Here is a 13066-nt window from a genome sequence, read left to right as displayed (position 1 = left end):
ATCAAACACGTAACCAGTGAAGTCATCTTCATAACCATAGAGGTTACATTTATTTCTCAGGCTTTCTTTACAGTGTGTAAATATCCTCTTAAAATGAACTTTGGCATCATAGTTTTGTTACATAACCTTGTTAAGTTACCTGCCTATACACATAATATACCAAATTACCACTGTTTAATATTTCCAGCTGAAACTGAGAAAACTACAACACATCATCATTATTTCTGCTTTGCTGCTCTGACTGTGGTAAAAGAGCAACATCTCACTCTCTCCCAGGAGTAATCCTTCACCTGCTGAAAGTCAGAGTAAATTCTCTTCTGCTACATTAATTTGTTTTAGTCCTCGGTTAACTCTCAATGTGATTCTGAGACGCTTAATAAATATGGGCCCAGGGTCAGAGTCTGACTCATAACACCCGTTTTTTAAAATCTTTACTGCATCAAACAGCTCATGTATAACATATTTGTAAAGTGCTGACTTCAACAAAATCCAGAGATAACTGTTCAGTTTGTAGTCTGTTAAGAGACTTAAGTGAAGATGACAAAAATCCAGATCCAGACTCCGGTCCAGATGAATCATCAGGATACAGCTCATCTTCTCTCAACACACACTCCTGGATGTTCACTCACACTCTTACAGAGATCATCAACCCCATCTGATAAGTGAAGAAGAAACAACAGAGGTCATAAATCAGTGTTTAGTGAGACACTTCATCAGCTGTCAGTCAGTGATGCCGCACATCCAGTATAAAGAGCAGCAGGGATTTCAGTCCTGTTCAGACCAGAAGTGGAACAGCTGTGCAGCATAGCCAGCTTCCTTTCAGCTCTCATGTTAATGTGTTGGTTTGAACACACTGAGCTCAAAACAACACATTAACATCCTGCAGATGTGAAGACAACTGTTGTTGTCTTCACATCAACTCAAACACACGATCACTACAAGCTTCTGGCTGATCTGATCAGCTGACTGTTCTCTCTCTCTCTCACTGTCTTCCTGTCCAATCCTGAAGCCTGTCACCATTCTCCTCTCACAGCTTCACTGAGGACGGCAGCCACTGAGAAAGTTAGAGTTTCACCAAGAAATACTAGATCTTTGCTTTGATACTAGCTGTATTTAATACAATATTGCTGAAACCAGCACAGACTGACTCCAACTCTCTACTGACCTCAGAGTCTCCAGTCTATAGTGTTGACTCTTCTTAAGACCAGACAGCTGAATCACGTCTAATTCCCGCAGGTTGTTTCCTCTCAGATCCAGCTTTCTCAGATGGGAGGGGTTGGACTGCAGAGCTGAGGCCAGAGAAGCACAGCTGATCTTTGACAACCTGCAGCCCCACAATCTGAATAAAGAATAAATTAACTTTAGAAGACAGTTCTTGCTTGAAGTCATTCAATATTTCATAATCTGTTCATAGTTGAAGAATGTTTAGAAACTGTCAAATATTTTTTTTTAAAACAGAGTGTAAGAGGTTCAGAGTGAATTATCCACTGTAAGACTTTTCTTGTTATATGAAGGTTTTAAATTAGGTTCAGTTGTTAAACATGAAGATCAACAATAGTAAAAGACAGTCAGTGAACTGACATCAGAGTCTCCAGTTTACAGTGTGGACTCTCCAGAAAATCACACAGCAGCTTCACTCCTGAATCCTGCAGCTTGTTGTCACTCAGATTCAGCTCTCTCAGATGGGAGGGGTTGGACTTCAGAGCTGAGGCCAGAGCAGCACAGCTGAACAAACTGCAGCGACTTAATCTGAGTAAAGAATGAATGATGCAATTTATAATCCTATCAGAAGTGTTCAGGTTTCAAATGTGTAGTTCAGCATTAATATGTCCTCATCATTGAGGTTTTCTCTAAAATGACTACAATGACTTTGTCAATGTCTTATTGACAGTGAATCATCATGTCAGCCTTCTACAGACATCATCCAAATGTCACCACAACATTCAGACATATATTCATGTCAACAATGAGTCATAAAAAAAAAATTTAAACACCTGCATTGATCTCTCTGTTCCCCCCTTCTCTCTCTGTGTGTGTGTATGTGTGTGTGTGTGTGTGTGTGTGTGTGTGTGTGTGTGTGTGTGTGTGTGTGTGTGTTTTCTGAAGGATCAATATCAATGATCTGACATTATTGATTAACACACAATAAAGAACATAATAAAGAAATATTTCTCCTTCAGGAAGTAAACTTGATCAATTTAAAACAAATATTAGTTGAGAGGATCTTCTGTGTACAGATGTGACTCTTTACCAAAAATTATAAACATTTATTTACTTTAACAACTAACAGTGGACATTTTCTAAAGTTTCTTCAAGAATCAGCCATCTTTTATAACTACAGACTAAATTTTGTACAGTGAAAAAAATGAAAATATGGAGGAAAAAATTAACTTCATGGATATAAGTTATGTATGTACATAAATTAGGTTCAGTTGTTAAACATTAAGATCAACAATAGTAACAGACAGTTACTGTTACTATTGTTGTCAGCGAACTGACCCCAGAGTCTTCAGTCTACAGTGTGGACTCTTCAGAAAATCACCCAGCAGCTCCATTCCTGAATCCTGCAGCTTGTTTCCGCTCAGGTACAGCTCTCTCAGATGGAAGGGGTTGGACTTCAAAGCTGAGGCCAGAGAAGCACAGCTGATCTCCGACAAACTGCAGTCACTCAATCTGAATAAAGATTAGATGATGCAGATAAAAATCCATTTATAATCCAATCAGATGTGTTCAGGTTTTCAATGTGTAGTTCAACATTACTATGTCCTCATCAATTACCTTTTCCCTAAAATGAGTACAATGACTTTGTCATTGTGTTATTGTGGATCATCATAATGTCAGCCTTCTACAGACATCATCCAAATGTCACCACAACATTCAAACACATTCTTGTCAACACTGAGTCATAAAATATTGCTGAACTCAGTCAAGTTTGTAATTAGAGGATCAATATGAAATCAGACATGTTGAACTAAAAACTTGTTCATTATTTATTACATGACCTCCTTCTTCCTGTATTTGGTAATTTAGTAGGTATGCATAATTAAAACATGTTATTGGTGACAGTAATCATTCCCTCTGTCTATACTGACTGTGTAGTGGTCTCTCTCTAATACATCAACACTACAGGAAATTAGTTTATAAATTCAGCTGAAGCTAATATGAGGCTTTAACAGTCTGGTAGACACCTAATTGATTTGTTTGACTCATTGTTACAGACTATTTAGAATAAAATTCTCTCTTTAATTTACGATCCCTCCACTGCAGTTCAGCAAGAAAACGCTGAAGAAACACAAAGACACTTACTTGATATGTGTAACTCAGACTGCTGAAGCCTCATATTAGTTTAAACTTTGGAAGCCAATTTTACATAGAACAAGACTGTGGATATTGAATTCTTGAAAGAATTTAAATTCTACAGATTGGTGCTCAGGCAAATCCCAAAAATTTATGAACCAAACATTTGAAACTTCAGTGAACGATTTTAATTGAATATATAGAAAAATAACTACTAAAGTTACAGCCACTGAACTGACCTCAGGGTCTCCAGTCTACAGTTTGGACTCTCCAGTGCAGCAGACAGTTTCACTCCTGAATCCTGCAGTTTGTTTTTACTGAGATTCAGCACTCTCAGGTGGGAGGGGTTGGACTTCAGAGCTGAGGCCACAACTTCACAGTGAGTCTCTGAGAGTCCACAGTCAGAAAGTCTGTCATGACACATATATTACAATATATGTGATCATGAAAGAAGACACTTTATGTTTACTTCATGCATTTGATGACGAAACAGTTTGACATTTCCTATTTTGATCAACATTTGCTCTTCGTATCATTCTTTTTTTAAATTAGTTTTATTTTTTCCTGAGCATCACTCCTTTAATGGAATGCAGTTAAAGTTAGCATGAGGCATCTTGATTAGAAAACCGTTTTTACTGTCCACTATTTTTAATTTGACACCAGGATATTTGTATTCAGTTCAACTCAGTCAACAGTTAAAGTTGAAAAGATCATCTCTCTTTGCTACCTGCTGCTGTCAGGTTCACATCCATAAGCGGGAAAATTTAGTGATTGTTGACAAACACAAATTAAACAAATGGCTTGATAGTATTAGACCAGTACATAATTACATATTAATGTTATTAAATACTTAGATGTGCATGACGGATGACTGCATGATGTTTAGTTGTCAACATTCCTTTTCTGAGAATCTGAAAAACTGATTCAGCACACAAACACGATTAACAAACCAATAAGGTTAAATTTTTTTCAACATGATGTCATCAGAAATATGTTATCATGGCATCAGCATTAAAATATAACATTGACATTTAATGTGTATAAGATCTCTCTAAACAGTCTGAATTCTACCATTCTGCTTTTATATATTCATCAGACCTCAGATTTCCTGCTACTACTCTTCTCTACACCAACAAGAGAGAAAACACCTAAGAGTTTCTTTCTGTGACCAACAGAATATAAGAGACTTAAAAACAAGATTATGTAACAAGACTTCCCTCTTTAAAATAAAAAGTTGAATTCATGAGAAATAAAAGGCACCATTGCTCAGTTCAACACACTCAGGGGGTTTGTCTCGTATGACCAGTAGTTTATGGAGACTGATGTTGGTTAATGTTAGCAAATTTTAGATATTGTTGTACAACTGACATTACTGTATCAGTTTGCTGATATGCTGATCCCCCATGCTCACTATGAAATGGCTCAGAAACCATCAAGAAAAAAATGATGATGAAAGCAATTCTCTCTGACTTCAGAAATCGCCTTTGGAAAGTGACACAGAACTTATTTTAAACTCTTAATCATAGTGGTAAAAAACAGTGTCTGTTATATACTATTTGCAGAACCTTCATATGTAGTAATCTTGTAGTAAACTTTACTACATTCAGTGATAACTGTAAAATACTGATATATGTTGTGATGAAATGCTGCTGTAATAAAACCTCAACCACAACTTCTAAAGTCCTTGATTTGTTTTACCAGGTTTGAATGACGCCTCCGTCACTCAAAGGGAGATAAATAGAATAAAAAACTGTAAAATCCAATAATTAGTAGAAACAAATAGAATAACTGTGTTCATTAACTTGACAGCTATAAACACAACCAACTGAAAAATCAACATTATTCGCACTCACAACATTTGAAACAGCTCAAGAACATCTGTGACTAAATATAACTGACATTTTATTTTGTCTTTAAACAAATAGAGCACTATTTTAACAGTAATGAGTATTTTATATTATTTATATTTGAAGATCTAAACTACTATTCTGCACTGATTTATAATGCTAATCACATCTAGACTTACTGAGCCTCTCTGCAGTTCCTCACAGCTGGGATCAGTCTTTGTCGTCCCTCCTTTGATGTGTTGTACTTCTTCAGGCTTAACTCATCCAGAACATCCTCTGACATCTGCAGCATGTAGGCCAGAGCTGAGCAGTGGATCACGGAGAGTTTCTTCTCTGATCTGTTTTCTGACTTCAGGAACTTTTGGATCTCCTGATGTACTGAGCGGTCATTCATCTCCATCAGACAGTGGAAGATGTTGATGCTTCTGTCAGGAGAGACATTAGTGTTCATCTCCTTCAGGTTGTTGATGGCTCTCTGCATGATTTCTGGACTGTTCTCTGTCTGACCTAGCAGGCCTCCTAAGAGACTCTGGTTGGACTCCAGAGAGAGGCCATGAAGGAAGCGAACAAACAGGTCCAGGTGGCCATTTTCACTTTTGAGAGATTTTTCCATGGCTTTCCTCAGGAAGACGTCCTTGTTTCTGAAATAAGCAGAAATGTTCTTTGGGAAACCCTTTGGTTTTGATTCCCTGTGTCTGTAGTCTTTTCCCAGGAAGCCCTTCAGTACCTCTGTGTTATTGCTGGTGTAACAGTGGTACATGTAGACTGCAGCCAAAAACTCCTGAATGCTCAGATGAACAAAGCAGTAGACTTTTTTCTGGAAGAACACAATCTCTCTTTTGAAGATCTCTGTACAAACTCCTGATGACACTGAAGCCTCTGTGACATCAAGACCACACTGCTCCAGGTCTTCTTGGTAGAACATGATGTTTCCTTTCTCCAGCTGTTCAAATGCCAGCCTCCCCAGCTTCAGAAGAACTTCCCTGTCAGCCTCCGTCAGTTCCTGTGGCCTTGTCTGATGTCCCTCATCATATTTTTGCTTCTTCCTCTTGGTCTGAACCAGCAGGAAGTGTGAGTACATGTCAGTCAGGGTCTTGGGAAGCTCTCCTCTCTTGTCTGTAGTCAACATGTGCTCCAGAACTGTAGCAATGACCCAGCAGAAGACTGGGATGTGACACATCATGTGGAGGCTCCTGGATGTCTTGATGTGTGAGATGATTCTGCTGGACAGTTCTTCATCATCAAATCTCTTCCTGAAGTACTGCTCCTTTTGGGTGTCAGTGAAGCCTCGTACTTCTGTTACCCTGTCAACACATGTAGGAGGGATCTGATTTGCTGCTGCTGGTCGGGAAGTTATCCAGACGAGAGCCGAGGGAAGCATATTCCCCTTGATGAGGTTTATCAACAACACGTTGACTGATGACTTCTGTGTGACATCAGACACTACGTCATTGCTCTTGAAATCCAGTGAAAGTCTGCTTTCATCCAGGCCGTCAAAGATGAACAAAACTTTACAGTCATTGAGCTTCTCCGCTGTGACCTTCTGTAATGTTGGATGGAAAACATGAATCATCTTGAGGAGACTGTACTGCTCATCTTTGATCAAGTTCAGCTCCCTGAATGAAAGCAGAATCACCAGACTGACATCTTGGTTTTTCAAGCCGTCTGCCCAGTTCAGAGTGAACTTGCGCACTGAGAAGGTTTTTCCAACACCAGCGACGCCATTCGTCAGAACAACTCTGATGTGTTTGTGTTGGTCAGGTAAGACTTTAAAGATGTTGTGACACTTGATTGGAGTTTCATGGAGGGTCTCCATCTTGGAAGCTGTTTCAAGCTGTCTCACCTCATGTTGGGTATTAACCCCTTCACTTTGTCCCTCTGTGATGTAGAGCTCAGTGTAGATCCTTTTGAGGAGGGTTTCACTTCCTGCTTCATCAGTCCCTTCATTCACAGATTCACATCTCCTCCTCAGACTGATCTTATGTTCATGTAAAACCTCCTGCAGACCACTTTCTGCCGAAAGAGAAGAAAAAAAAGTATAATTAAAAAGAAATATGTCTCACTCCTTTCTTCAGAGATGATGACATCAGCAGATATATCTTCAGTCTTACTTTGTACAGTGCTGGTCTGACTGTTTGTCTGTAGTCCAGGTGTTGTTCTGGATCTTTCTGCACACTGTCTGCAGAACCGGTCCCCACAGCTGGTAGAGACTGGATCTTTCAGGATGTCCTGACACAAAGAACAGTGGGACAGCTGCTCCTCCACAGAAACACCCCTCCTCTTTCTCTCTCTGTGGACATGAACACATTCTTTATGACACATGACATTAGTGGTGGCCAACCGACAGCTCACAAGTTGCATGCAGCTTTTTCCCTACATAAACAGTCAAGACTCTAAGTATTTGACAGTTACATATTTTTTGTTCCTTCAATACATTCAATTTGAAATAAAATAATATATACTACAATTGCAAGGGTTCAAGAGTGATTAGACAGACACAACAACGCACCAGCCAAGGCAGAAGAGTGCAAGCTAGTAAACATGGATGTAAACAATGTAGGATTTAGAATACTAGGTTCAAAAATTAGCTTTGCAATTGTTTCATGAGGAGGGAAATGGATTCAACACAATTGTTAGATCACAAGGATACATTAAATGTGTTTTGGTAAGTAAGTCAATGTAAACCTGACTTTTGTTTGTTAACAAGAAAACTCCACAGGGCTCCTTCAAGCTACTATGAGCCATTAAAAGTTAAAAATAAGCAAGAGGCAACTGAGCAAAACAGAAAAGTCCACTTGTGAAAAATAACAGACTGCTGCTCTTTTGTCTTGTGTTGTGGTGCTGAGCAGAGAGCTCTAGTTAATATTTTTGTAATACATCTTTTCATTTTTGTTCCTCTGTCACACTGTTTCTGATATAATCTCTAGAACAGTTTTACAGATTTTGCTTCTCTCATTTTGCAATACAGAATGTGTCTTAACATGTTCCTGTGTCTTTGAACGGGAACACTTTAAGACACATTCTGTATTGCATGAGACCAAACACTCAATTTTCTTCAATTTTACCTGCGCAGAACCCTGGCGCAGTACTTCAGTAAATAAGGACAGACACAATTTAATTTGTTACTAAATCCTTAGTAAACCCAGGTCACCTAATACTACTTTAGATTTTTTTGACTGGAAAATCAAATACCAGTACCAGCCCTGTCTCTGTCTCTGGTTAACATATACATGAATATCTGTTCTAGATTACAGCTGAAGGGAAGTTAGTTCATTATTTCTCTCCACTGTGTTTCCTCCATATCTACACTCCAACCTTAATGAAACCGTCTCACTGAATCATCCTCAGGTCAGTTTACAGTAGAAACAGTCTCTTACTTTGTGTCTGAGGGCCCCGGTTCATTACTGAGATCTGGAGGAAAATCTTTGGACTGGTCACTCTTCAAAGACACACAGCTGGATACTGGAGACTGTGCTCTCTGTCTGTGGAAAAGACAATTGTTTTACATATATCATTAGTTCTTGTAAAGAGAAGACGTAACATGAAACATGGCACAAGGACATGAGTTAATAATGACAACAAATACTTATGTTCATATCTTCTGTGTGTTCTATCTACAGCTGAAAACAGATGTGAGAGCAAAGGGACTTGAACTTCTACATGTGTAAACTCTGTGAATGAATATGACACACATCCTGAACATTTATCTGCTGTAAAATCACAATTTATTTGTAGAGTCTGATGCCTGCATGTAGTTTTACTCTATCATTTACAGACATTTTCATGAGCTGCACAGCTTTACTAAACAAATCAGGTGCCACTTTATATTTAGATGGATAAACCTGCTACATAAGATCTTCAGACACTCACTAATAACGGATGGAGATGGTTGTAGCAGAGTGTGGGTTATCAGTCAGTGGTGTTTGTTTTTAAATAACATTTCAACACTGAATCATCGTCAGGTAAGTTTACAGTAGAAACAGTCTCTTACTTTGTGTCTGAGGGTCTAGGTTCATTACTGAGATCTGGAGGAAGTTTTCTGGACCAGTCACTCTTCAAAGACAAACAGCTGGATACTGGAGACTCTGCTCTCTGTCTGTGGAAAAGACAATTGTTTTACATATATCATTAGTTCTTGTGAAGAGCAGACGTAACATGAAACATGGCACAAGGACACGCGTTAATAATGACAACAAATACTTATGTTCATATCTTCTGTGTGTTCTATCTACAGCTGAAAACAGATGTGAGAGCAAAGGGACTTGAACTTCTACATGTGTAAACTCTGTGAATGAATATGACACACATCCTGAACATTTATCTGCTGTAAAATCACAATTTATTTGTAGAGTCTGATGCCTGCATGTAGTTTTACTCTATCATTTACAGACATTTTCATGAGCTGCACAGCTTTACTAAACAAATCAGGTGCCACTTTATATTTAGATGGATAAACCTGCTACATAAGATCTTCAGACACTCACTAATAACGGATGGAGATGGTTGTAGCAGAGTGTGGGTTATCAGTCAGTGGTGTTTGTTTTTAAATGACATTTCAACACTGAATCATCGTCAGGTAAGTTTACAGTAGAAACAGTCTCTTACTTTGTGTCTGAGGGTCTAGGTTCATTACTGAAATTTGGAGGAAGTTTTTTGGACTGGTCACTCTTCAAAGACACACAGCTGGATACTGGAGACTCTGCTCTCTGTCTGTGGAAAAGACAATTGTTTTACATATATCATTAGTTCTTGTAAAGAGAAGACGTAACATGAAACATGGCACAAGGACATGAGTTAATAATGACAACAAATACTTATGTTCATATCTTCTGTGTGTTCTATCTACAGCTGAAAACAGATGTGAGAGCAAAGGGACTTGAACTTCTACATGTGTAAACTCTGTGAATGAATATGACACACATCCTGAACATTTATCTGCTGTAAAATCACAATTTATTTGTAGAGTCTGATGCCTGCATGTAGTTTTACTGTATCATTTACAGACATTTTCATGAGCTGCACAGCTTTACTAAACAAATCAGGTGCCACTTTATATTTAGATGGATAAACCTGCTGTATAAGATCTTCAGACACTCACTAATAACGGATGGAGATGGTTGTAGCAGAGTGTGGGTTATCAGTCAGTGGTGTTTGTTTTTAAATGACATTTCAACACTGAATCATCGTCAGGTAAGTTCACAGTAGAAACAGTCTCTTACTTGGTGTCTGAGGGTTCAGGTTCAGGAGACTCTGCTCTGTCCTCCTCTTTCTCCAAATCATCCATCTTCTGGAGTCTGAGAGGTAAACCAGTAACACTGGAGACACACACACATACACAGTAATAAACCCAGTCTTACCTCTAAACTTAGTAGCGTCTTATAGTTTACATTACTTTAATTAAAACCATGTGTGTTTTCCAGCCGCCACAATGATAAACTCCGACTCTGGTTTAAATCCAACAAACAGACTTTAGATCAGGGCCCTCAAACTCAAATTACGTAGGGGCCGCTGGAGGTAGAGTCTGGGTGAGGCTGGGAAGCATCAGGTATTCCACAAAAAAAGCTTAGCAGGCGCAGGCTAGGATAGCAGGCGCCGTGCTTTTGATTTTTGAACGTCGTCATAAAATTAGTGAAACAAATGGCATCATAAATAAATATCTTCATAATGCTTATTGTGCAAGGCATTTACTATGGAGTAAAATGTTTTGAGGAATAAATCTCTTTTCGCAAATGATTCAGTACATTACATTCACCCAAAAGATTTTTCGAATAATTTGTCCGTGAATGTCCCATCATTGCAGAGCAAAGGTGGAGAACATGAAGCCGGGACAGTGGGACACCATTATCCCATGGTTTGCAGCCATGGGGGCGTTATTTATTGGCTTTTATTTTCTATAATAACTCCATGGATGCAGCGGGCGCAGCGAAGCTAGCGGCGTTGTCAAATCAAATATGACGTGTGGCACAGCAGCATCAGCTGTGCGGTGTTTTGTTACACTCTGTATTTATGATCTTTGTCGTATAAACATAAACGTGTTCATGAAAACGTATATATTAACTTTTAATTCTCTTCACAACGTGGCATTCTGTGACAGAAATATGCACATACATTATTATCTGCCAGACTTATAAAGACGCAGATACACCTGGTTCTGTTTTTTTTTAATGTCACACACTGTAGAATCACATGCACGAGTCTCATTTGCTATCACAGTGAGCCAAAATGGATGTAAAGGTCTTTAAACCTCCGTTTGTACGTCAACAGTTGTGTCCGTTCCGCTCATCAGACCTCAGTGAGAATTACGCACAGGCTCTCGAACAGCTGATCATTACGCACGGCTGCTGTGGATATTTGAAACGACTTTACCCCTAAGCCATCACATTTTTCTGCAAACTGTCACCACTGTAAAGTGTCAGTCATCATTATTAAACATCAGAAGAATGATAAATGATTTATTGATAGAGCGTGTTGAAACGGACTTTACAAAGTGCTTCAAAACAAAATGAAATGATCGGTAACAGAGAGATGATGCTGAAATAAACGGAATGATGCTTTAATAAGGTTTAATAATTCACCTTTGAATTTTACTGAAAGCTGTGTAGCAAAAATAACGACACAATCTAGCGTGAGGTGTGCACATTCTTCCTGTGTAGATAGCATAGTTGTTGTGAAGCAGCATTCCACGCACAACACAGTAAAGTGCCATTCACATAAAACTAACATTAAACTTTCGCGAGATTGAGACCCATGCTTTAAATAAACGCCTGTCTAGCACTTGTCTAGTGTCTAGTGACTTCTCTCTATTTTGACCACACCGGTGTGTTATGTTACATCGCTGTGAGGAAGCAAAAACCCCGGAAAAGAATAAAAGGAAACAACATTTGAAGATATCAACATTGTGATTTCATACTTTTCTAACACAGTTTGATCAATTTAACTATTACGCCAAAAAGCAATCAGCAATTATCAATAATAACAGTAATCATTATTGGCAGCCCTAATATTAACACTCACCCTGCATCGGACTGTTGTCCTTCTTCTGCTCGTTAAAATGGAGTCTGACTGTTTACTTACACTTTCAGATTTACTGGAAGTCACGCGTGTGTGTGTGTGTGTGTGTGTGTGTGTGCGTGCGTGCTTCTTAAAAAGACAATTTATATAGATGTTTGTGTTGACTGAGTTTCTTTATCCAATAATAAATATCCAATAATCTGTGTATAATTTAAAAATGTGTGGAGACAAAGGTTTTATTTGCAAATGCTATCAGCACATAGCTATTTTCACTACCCATCAATTTGTTGTAACACATAAAGTTTATTATAAGTAAGTATAACTTATTATAGTATATATAAGAAATCAGTCTGTCCATAAATATTAATTGATTTTTTTTTTTTATAAATGCCTTTCTTCAGATGGAAAGAAATCTTTGATTTTTAGGAAGTCACATGAAAACCTGAAGTTTACTGTCTATTCGACTTCACTTTTAGTCACCACGAATGACACCATGACATCTATTTGTTCGATGTGCATGAGAGTGAGAGAAATTACACAAAACAACAAAGTTAAAGGACATGGCTGCTGATTTACTGTATTTTTCTTATTGTCAACAAATCTCAAGTATTGTGTCAGATGTGCTGTGCTAAGCGTATTGTCTCATTTCTGGTTGCCAGCTATGTTACTGATAGTGTTTTTGCTTCTCTCAACTCAGTCAATTTTGCTCAGTCTCGGACCCCGAGAGGCTGAGATTGGGCCTTGTTTGCTGTTTGTCTGACACGCTATCAAAAAAGATTCACTGAGATCAAAAAATAAGTTTAATAACTTTTATCAATGAAAAAGATCAACTTATTATGACGTGCATAAAATGTACTCAGAATAATCAGCGATCAGGTGTAAAACAGCGGTCAGCAAAAAATACGGCGACC

The 13066-nt window shown here is 38.3% G+C and overlaps 1 protein-coding gene and 1 long non-coding RNA gene across 7 annotated transcripts; both read right to left on the bottom strand.

The window, feature by feature from the left end:
* Positions 1 to 22: 22 nt before the first annotated feature.
* LOC122984456 lies at positions 23 to 1335 on the bottom strand. The gene is made up of 2 exons (XR_006403900.1): positions 1166 to 1335; positions 23 to 655 (listed from the first exon to the last, which is right to left on the bottom strand). It is a non-coding gene; the product is annotated as an uncharacterized LOC122984456 (long non-coding RNA).
* Positions 1336 to 3502: 2167 nt separating this feature from the next.
* LOC122984455 (protein NLRC3-like) lies at positions 3503 to 12214 on the bottom strand. 6 transcript variants are annotated; one of them, XM_044354914.1, is made up of 8 exons: positions 12159 to 12214; positions 10364 to 10459; positions 9750 to 9854; positions 9136 to 9240; positions 8522 to 8626; positions 7256 to 7434; positions 5324 to 7157; positions 3503 to 3707 (listed from the first exon to the last, which is right to left on the bottom strand). In XM_044354914.1, the coding sequence occupies exons 2-8, from the start codon at positions 10426 to 10428 to the stop codon at positions 3518 to 3520; spliced, it is 2583 nt and encodes an 860-aa protein (XP_044210849.1). In that variant the 5' UTR covers positions 10429 to 10459; positions 12159 to 12214; the 3' UTR covers positions 3503 to 3517. The 6 variants fall into 6 exon arrangements, with proteins under 6 accessions (XP_044210849.1, XP_044210848.1, XP_044210851.1 ...); XM_044354913.1 differs by lacking the exon at positions 12159 to 12214 and having other exon boundaries at positions 10364 to 10862; XM_044354916.1 differs by lacking the exons at positions 8522 to 8626; positions 12159 to 12214 and having other exon boundaries at positions 10364 to 10862.
* Between the last annotated feature and the right edge of the window lie 852 nt (positions 12215 to 13066).

This window comes from Thunnus albacares, chromosome 6 (assembly GCF_914725855.1).
Source record: "Thunnus albacares chromosome 6, fThuAlb1.1, whole genome shotgun sequence".
Taxonomy (NCBI): Eukaryota; Metazoa; Chordata; class Actinopteri; order Scombriformes; family Scombridae; genus Thunnus; species Thunnus albacares.
Note: the sequence above shows the minus strand (reverse complement) of the source record. Positions and strands in the feature narration are given on the sequence as shown.